The 12,181-nt window shown below is 47.3% G+C and overlaps 1 protein-coding gene across 2 annotated transcripts in view; it reads right to left on the bottom strand.

Annotated features, from left to right (window-relative positions):
* CDH2 (cadherin 2) overlaps positions 1 to 10,878 on the bottom strand; it is a 181,416-nt gene extending 170,538 nt beyond the window's left edge. Inside the window, exon 1 of one of the 2 annotated variants that reach the window (XM_038392296.2) lies at positions 9,680 to 10,878. In XM_038392296.2, the coding sequence (XP_038248224.1) occupies positions 9,680 to 9,760 (81 nt within the window). In that variant the 5' untranslated portion in view covers positions 9,761 to 10,878. Of the gene's footprint in view, positions 1 to 7,703; positions 7,875 to 9,679 lie in introns of those variants that run through there. The other variant, XM_043507938.1, reaches the window with a different exon arrangement.
* Positions 10,879 to 12,181: the final 1,303 nt, after the last annotated feature.

Below are 12,181 nucleotides of genomic sequence, written 5' to 3'. Positions count from 1 at the left end.
GGGGGGGTAGAGCCAGGCACAGGACTACAGGGAGCAGGGCGGGTCAGAGGAGGAACTGGGCTGGGGATGGCCAAGGGGAGCCGGACTGGGAAGGAAAAAGAGCAAAAGAGCAGGGGGGGCTCTTTGTCTGGCTCAGTGAGCGAGCAGCGAACGTGCTAGGGCCTCCTGGGGAGCAGGCTGGTGGCCCCGGGGGAGAGCGGCTGTTCCGAGCAGACCTACCCTGTACCTGTACTTGCACCTTTCCCCTCTTCTGCCCACATGCCCTTCCCCGCCAGCAACTCCCTGCAATCTCTCTCCTAGTCTCCTTTTCACTCCGCCTCCCTCTGCTCTGAAGTTTAAGCCCAGATGCAGAGGACGTCACCTTTTCCCTCTCCTTCCTCCCCCAGCAGGGATTAGCAGCAGACAGGGGCTGGGAGGAGAGAGAGGCACACACAAGGAAAATAAAGAAGATGGCGTTTGCTTTTCCTGCCCATTCACAATATTCCGGTGTCAACAGGAGGAAACTGACACTAAAACAAAGGGAGGAGGGGGATTACCTGGAGCAGAAAAGCAGCAATCAGGACTGCAGAATACAAGGAGGGAGCAACCACTTAGCTGGGAAAGAAGATGGACTCACACTTGACAAGGCTGGAACAGCTGAAAACTTCTATTTAGAGAAAAGGAACATGATTTTTTTTCTTGTGGATCCAAGTATCTCCACGGCTATCTCAAGCTGGTAGCATTTTGAATGAGGGAGAGTTCTAAACAGTGCAGAGTTGATTTTAAAGATCCTTTTAAGAATGCAGCACCTTCTTCCTCACCCATGGCAAAGACCTTTAAAAAGTGCCTTAAATAATCCCAAACAAGAGCCACTGTTCAAATGAGACTTGGCTGGTTATGGCTCCAGTCCCACTGCTGAACTATTGTTGAAACTGCATGCTGAGTTATACCCAGTACAATCCCACTGAGCCGTGTGTGGGAATCAGGTGTGTAAATCAGGGCAGAAAAAGAGACTGGTGCCTGAATATAATTCCTTTTCTTTTTAAACTGCACATCCCAAGCACCTCTTTACTTTTCAGGATTAGAGGGAAATGCTCTATTTTAGGGAGAATGAAAGGCCATTTGGGAGTTGATGGCCCATAGTGGTGTCTGGCAAGGACCTGGACGAGGGCTTGACTCGGCCATTGGTGTCAGCTATTTCTTTTTTGTCATCCAAATGGATTTTGGGTCCTGGCTCACATCCCAGCCATCATGCAAAATGCTTCCCTGTGGCCTTTTGAGGTGCACACATAGATGCTCACATCTCACTGACAAGTCCCTATGCTAGAAGCGGAGGGGAGGGGATGAAAGAGGCAGGGAGGGAGAAAGCTGCAGGGTGATCTCCCACCTCCGTGCAGCCAGTGGCCTATGCTTGCCATTTCCATGCTAGAGCCTCACATTTATTTATTGACAAAATTTGCAGAATTTTAAAATATTGTTCACAGAATTTTTTGGTGCTGAATTCCCTCAGGAATATGGGGTGCTGGGCAGTTGGGGGGGAGGGGTCTGTGAGGGGGAGATCGCTGGGCATAGGGATCTGTGGTGGAGATCTCTGGGTGAGGGGCCACTGGGCATGGGGGCTGCTGGGTATAAGGAGGTGTGGGGTACTGGGTGGGGGGTGATGTGGCAGGGCATGCTGATAGCGCAGGGCTGGGGGCGCAGGAGGGAGCGAAGTGCAGGGGTTAGCGGTGAAGGTGGCACAATTAAACTATTTTTAATAAAGTGCATGTGGCAAGTTTTCCAATACTGTAAGCTTGATTGTGTTGCAAAGAACAAGTCGGGCATAGGGACACCAGTTTAATAATACTGTGTAGGTCCCCATAAATCCTAAGGACAGCCCTGTCTATTTTATTGACCTTCAGCGCACTTGCAAGGCCTACTTGTTTTCCCTAGCTGCCAGGGATTGGTGGGATATCATAAGATCTGAACTACGTTAAGCTGCTGGGTGATGATTATATATTATTGAGAAAAAGTTGAGTCCCTGGAGGAGTTTGTACAAAAGTATTTTTTAAATATGTCAAGTCGCACATAGAGGAAAGGATAAATATTGCTTTTATGAGTGTATTTATAAATCAAATCCATAAATATTGACTGAAACAAAATAATAATTTAAGCAAAATGTTCAAAAGACTTGGCAGTGATGGACCTGCCATCTTGGAACCTGCAAACCCTGTTCTCATAAATCATTTATGAAAATTGAAAGCCTACATTTTCTCTCCTCACTCAGGTCAAAACAAACTCCCAAGGACTTGAGTAAAAATGGCAGGATCAGACCCAATTGTTAATCATACAGATTAGGGTGTTGTCTTGTGAACTGGTAAAATAATTGCAAAGTGAAGTTGAGTAATCCTGATACCCAGACCAAAACTGATCCCTCTCAAATCAGTAACAAACTAAAAACTCTTTCAGTAGCTGGTTTTGATGCAACATAAGCTTTCCTTGAATTGATCCATATTTAAGGATGCTACCCCTTCCTTCTACATTCCCTCAAGACCAACCCTCTAAGGAGGCCAATATTTAGTCAGTCAATTAACGAGGGCTACGCTGAGGCAGAGGAAGATAGTTGAAACTTAGTTTATCTAATTATAATAATTTTAAAGCAAAAAATATATCCCTTTCACACACACCTCCTTTCATCTGTGACTTATCTTCTTGCCTCCTACACTTATACACACAAGTAATCTCAGAGTTCAATGGGACTACATGCGTATAAGTAAGAATATTATCTTTTCCTCCTAAAATTAAGTTAAAGGACATCTTTGCAGGATTGGGGCACACAGCCTGTGGAAAGGACCATGATTTTTATATGTTTGTTGAAAACAATGATACCTCTCTATCCCAATCAGATGCCCTGTGTACTTATGAAACTGTCATAATGAGTTTTTAAATGGATATAATATTGGGTTTCTTTACTAAAAGGGTTTCTTTTTTAAAAAGGAAGTGTAACTAAAAACATGTTACTTTAAGGCATGTCAGAGAAGTTATTTAAACAGCCCTGCCTTCCACTCCCTCACCTCCCAAAAAAGGGAAATGAATCTAAGGCTGAAGTCTAGGCTGATTAACTAGCCTTACATGGACAAATTGATATGCAGTACTTCGGGAGTTGTCCGATATGACAGTACCACTTTTAGGCTCCAGTCCTGCAAACTTCTATGCACATACTTATCTTTACATCTGTGCAAAGTCCCACTGGGACTACTCACATACACAAAGTTAAGTACGTATAAAAGTCTTTATTGAATTGGGGACTTCAATATTCAATCAATATATATTTTAATGTTTAACATAAAGGAGGAGGACAAAGACATACCAGTAGGAAAATATTCAATCCGTGATATTTCTCAAAATTATAAATAAATCAACAAAACATGAAAATATAGCATTATTCAGCAAAATGTATAAAAAAAAGCCTTTGATGCTGTACTTTTGTAAAGTTAACTGATAGGTCAATAGCAAAACTGGGAGGTGATTTTAAACCACTCAGTTATCCAAAATACTGTTGTATGTAGACATTCTACTGCACTCTTCATTATATAAACTGGGAAAAAATCATATGGTACTTAGACTATACCACACATGGGGGAATAATTCATTTTCACAAATGAGGACTGAGTACAGACAATCACAAGATGAGAAAAGAAGCAGAGCATGAGTCACTTATGCATGATAATCTCTGAGTAAAAACAACTTTACTCCCAACTTCCTCAAGATATTCTTTCATTTATACAGTACATTTTTACAGCTTGCATACTTTTAAAATAATTTTTTAAATAATTAAAGAATGCTGTAAGTTTCACTTGCGCTGGAAAGATCACCTATATTAAGATGGGGCCTGATGGGAGTTTGCCATTGACTTGAGGAGTAGCCAGATGAAACCAATGAAGAGGAGAAGCTAAACTTTTGGATATACGTATCTTGTGCCAAATTAATTGCAGGTTTAAAATAAGGCCACTTCACTAGGTTCCCAAACGTATTTTATATTATTTATTCTGACATCTTAAGCTGAATTTATTTATTGTTTATATTTCAAAATTGCAGCAGAGGAAGTTGCGTGTATGTCTGGGGGAGTGGCAATGGGGGCTGAAGGGAAAGAAGAGGGAGGCTTTATAAACAAACAGATTAAAAATATATGGTTTATTTATATAAGCTTACTTTAACTTCTTGAACATATACAACAAACATAATATACAATGCTAATGTAACTCTATCATCTTAACAGCAAAACAAAATGAACTGGGTTCATAAAGTACAAAGTAATTTGTGTGTATCAAAACCCAGTTATTTTATCTCAAAGAAGTCAGTTTAAGACTTAAAGATGATCTGATATATCCTAAAATAAATTTAAAAAGCTGCAAAAGATCCCAAATCATTTCACACAACACATCTTTTAATGGTATCTACCAGTTTAATAATAGGAGTAAGACAATGTAAAAAGAATTCCTTCTTTTACTTTTCTGCATTTTCCCAGGAAGTGTGGATGATATCACTAGCACCTAGCCCATACCATGACTGTAGCTCCTTTGGTTATTGTACGTTTTAGTGATGCAGGAGAAAATAAAATCTTGAAATCAGATCTTACCAGGTTAAAAGGTTTTCCACATACCCTTTAAAAGTGGATGTATTTGAAATAGTAATAATAATGTTTTGCACCTACATAGAACCATCCACTGAAAATTTTGAAAGTCTACACATGGCAAGTATTCTACTAATGATTCAGGATCACGATAAGTTTTTAAATAATATTTTAAAAATGCTTTCTGTTCACTTTCAAGGGAACATGGTGAAGATGAAGTCTAGTCAGTTTTAAAAAAAAATGAGTTAAAAGCAGTGACTGGTATTCCTCCTGCCCCGAATCCTCAACCCTGTGTCTGTGGTTATGCAATCACATTTTGACCATGTTCTTTTAATATATTTTAGTGAAATAATACTTGTGAAATATACGAGCCATACCATTGGAGAGTGAAGCCCTTCACACACACACACACACACACACACACACACACAAAACCACCACCACAAAAAACACAACACACACAACAGCAATAGCCGCTTCGCCTTAAACTTGACCTAAAGGAAGGAAACAGGGTAGTTCAGTCCACACAGAAATGCAATCATTTGATTCTCGCAGTGAGCAGGGATGTCACTTAAGGTGGTGGTTTTGCCACATGGATAAATTTACTAGGAAATGTAATAAAACCAATACAGTCTTCAAACAGTATTAACTTTCATTCTATCATTCTAGGCTAAGTTCAAACCAGCAACTACAGAGTGAAAGGCTCCATAGCACATTACTACTTATCTATTTTTTCTAACATGTCCATCACCATAGTGTCTGAACATCATCCCCACAGCCATCCAATCATCTTTCATATATTAAAAATTACTGTCCCCTTCTGAGTACTTATTTGCTATTCCCCTTCTCAACAAATGTTTGAAGGTCAGAAACATTTCTGTCAACAGCGCCACTCCCTCACTTTATTTCTTCAATTCTATGTCCAACTTTCCTGTTTCTATTTTAATTTTGTCCTTATCCCCAGTTAAAGCACCAATGGTAGCAGTTGATGTTTTCACAGACTCCAAGGCCAGAAGGAAGCACTGTGACCATCTAGTCTGCCCTCTTGTATTAACCATAGAACTTCCCTAAAATAATAGAGCATATCTTAATTTAAAAACAGTCACTTATAGAGACTTCACCTCAACCCTTGACAATGGTTAATTTCTCTCACTGTTAAAAATGTACACCTTATTTCTAGTCTTAATTTGTCTAGCTTCAACTTCCAACCACTTATATCATGTTATCGGATAGACAGAAGAGCCAATTTTTAAATATTTGTTTCCTGTGTAGATCCTTATAGCCAATAATCAAGTTCTCTCTTAACCTTTTCTTTGTTAAGCCAAATAGATTGAACACTTTGAGTCTATCACTATAAGGCATGCTTTCTAATCCTTTAATAATTCTCATGGCTCTTCTCTGAACCCACTCCAATTTATCAACATCCTTCTTGAATTGCGGACACCAGAACTGGACACAGTATTCCAGCAGCAGTCACACCTGTGCCAAATATAGAGGTAAAATAATTTCTCTACTCCTACTCGAGATTCCCCTGTTCATGCATGGAAGGATTACATTAGCTCTTTTGTTCACAGCATCCTACTAAGAGCTCATGTTCAGCTGATTAACTACCAAAACCCCCAATTTTTTTTTCCCCAGAGTCTCTGCTTCCCAGAATAGAGTTCCCCATTGTGTAAATATGTCCAACATTCCTTGTTCCTAAATGTATATATTTACATTTAGCCATATGAAAACATAAATTGTTTGTTTGTGCCCAGTTTACCAAGCCATCCAGATTGCTCTGTATCAATGACCTGTCCTCTTCATTATTTACCACTCCACCAATAATTCTGATAGTTAAGCAAATCTCTCCTTTTGCTGTCTCTTTCCCCCCTTCCCCTTTGATGCTAAGATTTTGCATAGCAGCTACAGAATCATGTTAAAATAGTTCATCTATTTTAGAGAGTTTCAGAGACTAGGCCAGTTTCTAATCTCTAATGTTCTGCATATGTTGCTGAAAACCTGAGTTTAGTATCTGCTTTCAAATCCCACCTTTCTCAAACATAAACTGAAGTTACAAAGGTCTGACTCCTGATATTTTTCCAGTTCTAATGATCTTTCAAATAATTCAATTGTGACGGTTTCACTACACCACTGACAAATGATGAAGTCATCAATAACTAGTGGAAATAATTTATATGTCTTCAATTCAACAAAGATTTGAAATGACAAAATAAACAAATTAACAGCAAATAGGAAGCTTGGACAATCTCTCACTAATTAACTTCTATTTACCAAAAGCAGTCAAGCAGTCATAGAAAGAAGTTATAATGCATGTCTGAATTGCAAGTTTTTTTTCTTAGCAGTACATAAGAAAAAAAAATGTTAAAATAAAAGGACTGCTTTCTAGACACAGTTATTAAACTGATTTCATACCTAAGTTCCAACTTTGTTACACCCTATTAAAACCAGCCCTAACCTGAATTAGCAGATACCCAGACAAGGGGGAAATTGGATTTCCCAACCGTAACTGACGCTGAGCGATACACAAAAGCAATTAAGCTAGTTCCTGTCCTTAATTCGTAGTTTGTGTTTTAATTTAAAAATCAGTCCTGCGTGAAAAGGTGGTGGAATAATAGCCCATGGCAGAATTCATGATTTAAAGATTTACTAAGTGATCTGGTGTATAAACAGAAGCAGAAAGGCACTTACAAGAAAGGCCACACAAAAACACCCATAAAGAAACTGCAGGTAGGCTCTGCCAAGTTAATAACACAGAAACAACTGCCATCCAGACTCCCCCACTCCACACAACTCAGATAACAAAACCAATCTTTTTAGTGACATATCAAAACAAGTTTCCGAGAAGGGCAGCAGTTTCATATGGAAGAAACCTTGGCGCCCAGTCAGACACTTCTCTGTCACAAGAAAAACTAACATCCTCTTAAACTAGAAAGAAAATCCCGCAGCTGTTTAGAATCAATGTTTCAGCACCTCCCATGCAGGGTGCAGCCATCAAACCCTGGTAAAGGGTTAGAGAATGTGGGGGGAGAAGGCAGAAAAAAGTGACTGGAAACGGGGGGGAGAGCAGAGAGGGGAGCGATCTGAAAAACAAGGAGGGATTTTAGTTCACTTCAGTGTCACGAAGCAAGAGAGAGAGGGTGTAATCCAGGCTCTGCACCATGGACAGTGACTCTGCTGCTGCTACCGCCTCCGCCTCCTTCTACCCAGCCACCAGCCCCAGCAGGACCAGGGACAGGCCAGCCACAGCTACCAGCCTGATCCCCAGCATACACACACTGTCCTACTAGCGATACCTCCTTCTCCTCGTACCCAGACACTGCGCTCCCCTCCCCCAGAGATCCAGAAATGCCCCAATCATAAATACTATTAAGGGGGATGATCTGCACCATCTGTCCTTCAGATTTATTGCCCTCTCTGCCCCTTGCACCCAGCTTCATACCCAACTCATTGCAACGCCAACAAATGCATCCGATGAAGTGAGCTGTAGCTCACGAAAGCTTATGCTCTAATAAATGTGTTAGTCTCTATGGTGCCACAAGTACTCCTTTTCTTTTTGCGAATACAGACTAACACGGCTGCTACTCTGAAACCCAGATAATGACATTCTTTCCACACACCCCACCCAGGAGCACTCTCAATTTCCTACCCTAGAAAGGAGAAGTGAATTGGGTAACCCCAGCCCACAAACCCCCATTCCTAACTCTGATACGCCACCAGAAACACAATGTCCTACCCCTAGCCAGCAGCACCCAAAACCCTTATCGAGGAGGACATACAGTGGGGATACCCAGAACGTAGGGACCTAGCCACCCACAGTGATCACCCTATCCCATGTACACACCGCTCCCTCGACCTCCAAAGGATATTCCCCCGCCTCCAACTCAACTCAACTCGACACACACACACACAAACACACACAGAGGAGTCCCATCCAAAGACACTCACCCACTCTAGGGACACCTAAACTCACCCCCCCCCCAACACAGGCTGCACAGGACCCCAATCCTAAAGGCACCCGCCCACCCTAAGGATACTCAACCCATACTCCAGAGCCACTCCCCGCACACTGAAGGGGACCCCAAGCCAGGGACACCCTGCCAGGCGCCAGCCACTCCCGTCCTCCCAGGCGCTAGGGTCCCCTCCCGGGAGAGGGGCCAGGGCTGTAATATACATTCAGACTGAGGAGCTGTCCCAATGGAAATTCCCCGTTAGTAGCAGCGGGGGCAGGCGAGGCTGCCAGGCGGAGGAGGCGGCTGATTAAATTCTGCCCGGGAAAGGATTAGCGGGCACATGGCTGGGGGAGGCGGCGGCGGCTCTGCCTGCTCCTCTTTAGCGGAGCCCTGGGGGGCGATCCCCGGAGACCCCACCCCAAAGCCGGAGCTCCAGCAGACGGGCTGCGGGGTGCAGTGCCCCCTACCGATAGCACCTCGGGGGTGGCGCCCCGAGACGGGCGGGGGTCCCAACCCGAAGTCCGCCCCCTGCCTCCCTACTAGCCGGTCCACCAAGCGAAAGGCGCACCAGCTCCTAGCCCAGCCCAAGTACAGTGAGACCCCCCCCCCCCGCTGTTGCCCTCCCAACCCCAGGGGACCCCCGCTCTTGCCCGCCCCCCACAGCCCTCCCAACCCCAGGGGACCCCCGCTCTTGCCCCCAGCCTTACCACCAAGCACGATGGGACCCCCCGCTCTTGCCCTCCCTCCCCCCAGCTCCCCGGCAGAGCGGACCCCCCTCTCCCAAGCTGCGAGGCACCAGCTCCCATCCCTTCTTCGTGGGGCACCCGCTCCTCCGAGGCCGGGGGGGGGGGGGGTCTCACGGGGACACGACACCGGCCCCATCCCAGCCCGAGCACCGGCTCGCGTCCTGCCCAACCTTTTTGGGGGGGAGAGGGGGGGCCTCGCTCCGGCCCCAGCCGTTTAAAGCAGCCACCTGCTCCCTGCAGCCCCCTGCCGGGGCAGAGAAGACAGACCGAGCCTGCGGGGCAGCACAGAGACACCGTCCGTGTCCGCCCCCCCCCCCTTCCCCGGCATCGCCGCGAGCCCGGGAACAAAGAGTCACAACCCCGACCCCCCCCCCCCCCTCCGCCGTTACCTGCAGCAGGGCCGCCAGCATGAGCAGCAGCAGCAGCGGCGGCGGCAGGCTGCGCGGCGGCGCTCCCGCTATCCGGCACATGGAGGCGGGGTGGGTGGCGGGAGGGAGCGGCGGCCACCAGCGGTCTCGGGCTGCGGAGCAAGTGCGAGGATCGGCGGAGCGAGGGCGGCTGCGGGCGCTGTCTGCCCCCCCCCCCTCCTCCTCCCTCGGGCTGGCACCGAGCCCCTGGCGCTACTGCGGGGGCTGCTCCTGGGCAGGGTGCAGCGGGCAGGCGACGGAGAACGGGTTAAACTCCGCACCGGGTCAGGCGGCTGCTCCTCCGCTTCCCCCTCGTCCTTGGTGCAGGGAGAGAAGGGGCTGGGCTGGTGGAGGAGGATGGGCAAACGAAAGGCGGAGGGGGGGGGGGGCGAGTAGTGCCGCTGCCGGGTCTGGCTCCTCAGCGGCTCCTTCGCTGCCTTCCCTGCTCCTGGAGCGCGTCCTCCGCGGCTGAGCTCAGGGCAGGCAGGTCTCCTCGCCGCGGGCAGCCCCCTGTGCACCGGCCGCCCCGCCGCTGCCCCCGCTCTGCTGCATGCTCCGCTCCCCGCGTCTCCCTCCCCGTCCCTTTCTCACTCCTCCCCTCCCCCGAGCGGCCCCGCGCCCAAACCCCTCCGCTCGGCTCGCACGATGATAACAATGCCAGCCGGGGCAGCCGCTGCCTCTCTCTCGGCGCGCGCGCGCGCGCGGGTGTGTGTGTGTGTAGCCGCCTTCCCTGCGCCTGGCCGCTTCTCCGCCCCGGCTCTCCCTGCCGGCCGCACGGCCAATGGGAACCCAACTACCCGCGGCAGCTCAGCCCTGCCCCGCCAGGCATCGTCCGCCCACAGGGTGGGCAGCCGCTGCCGCCCAGGAGAAGAGGCTTTGCTGCAGCCGGAGGGGAGTCACTGGGGGGGTGGGGGTGGGGGGGGGAGGCGTCTTGTTTGCAAATGTCGGTTGAGCTCTTGCAAGCCGGGGGGGGGGAGGGAAGGAGGGAGGGGGGGGGGGGAAATTCCCCGGCACCTTGTGGATACCGCGACCAGACGACAAACAAATACTAAAAATGAGCCCGGAACTTTGCCTGTAATCCGGACCCAAACCAGAGTGAGGAAAGGGCGGGGGGCGGAGGATAGAAATCGCCCCCTCTCCCGCCTCGCCAGGGCCACGAACGTGCGACAGAAAGAAAGAAAGAAAGAAAGAAAGTCCCGGCGCCGGTCGGAAGCGCCGAGCGTGTCCATTGTCTGATGCAAGGCGATCGCGACGAGCCACCTGCTGGGGCGGGGGAATTAGCGCTTGGCTGCCCTGGCTTCACACCTCTCCCGCCGTCGCCAAGCCCCGCTTGGAGCAGCCCGGTCGGAAGTTGAGGTCACTGGCTGTTACTTGCTTAGCGACTTCGGTTTGTTTGGTTGGAAGCGAGCGGCCTAATTTATCAGCAGATGTTTCCAAAGGCTGGAGCGAGGGTGACCAGCTAGCAAGGGTGAAAAATGGGGGAGGTTATAGGCACCTATATCAGACAAAGCCCCTGATATCGGGTCCAGGGGTGAGCACCCCCCCCCCCCGTTGTGCAAGGGCTACTCGACAAAATTACCGTACTTAGTGAGGGACATGGGGGGGGGAAGGGGTTAATGTCATTCAGTCATTTATTTTTTTGAAAAATTACCAGGGACCTCAACATTCTTACCACAAAATAAATCACAGGTTTCAGAGTAGCAGCCGTGTTAGTCTGTATTCGCAAAAAGAAAAGGAGGACTTGTGGCACCTTAGAGACTAACAAATTTATTAGAGCATAAGCTTTCGTGAGCTACAGCTCACTTCATCGGATGCCCATCCGATGAAGTGAGCTGTAGCTCACGAAAGCTTATGCTCTAATAAATTTGTTAGTCTCTAAGGTGCCACAAGTACTCCTTTTCTTTTCACAAAATAAATGTTAGTCTCTAAGGTGCCACAAGTCCTCCTTTTCTTTTTGCGAATACAGACTAACACGGCTGCTACTCTGAAACCTGCCATTCTTACCCACAGACACTTGTGTCCCTGTATGGACATGGTGCTGACCTCTGATCCGGACATCTGATCCCTCTCCTTTCATGCCACATCTTGTCCCAGCTTAGGTGGGGTCCAAAAAAGGTCAGCGTAACGGAAACGAGGAGGGTTGCTGAGTGAACAGTTACAGCAGCAAGTATCAGTGCTGGGTCATTTGCTGCACTGGCAAGGATTCCCCCTCACCCACAGGTCACTGAGCAAAGTTGTTTTGTGTCCATGCATCAGAGCTCCCATCTGCGGACATAGGAAGGGGAGGATTTAAAGCGTTAGCCCCCTAGACACTCTCACAAGCAGCAGATACAAAATGGTGCGTTCCTTATTTTAAAGCATCTCATTTTAAACTTGAACTTGCAAAAAAAAAAGCATCTTTGTTTTGCTTGTTGATTTGGAAATAATAATACAAACTGCCATGCAGAGATGCTGAGAAGAAGGCTTGTATGTATCTTTATATTT

The sequence above is a fragment of the Dermochelys coriacea genome, chromosome 2 (genome assembly GCF_009764565.3).
Source record: "Dermochelys coriacea isolate rDerCor1 chromosome 2, rDerCor1.pri.v4, whole genome shotgun sequence".
Lineage (NCBI taxonomy): Eukaryota > Metazoa > Chordata > Testudines > Dermochelyidae > Dermochelys > Dermochelys coriacea.
This window is presented reverse-complemented; position numbering and strand designations above follow the sequence as displayed.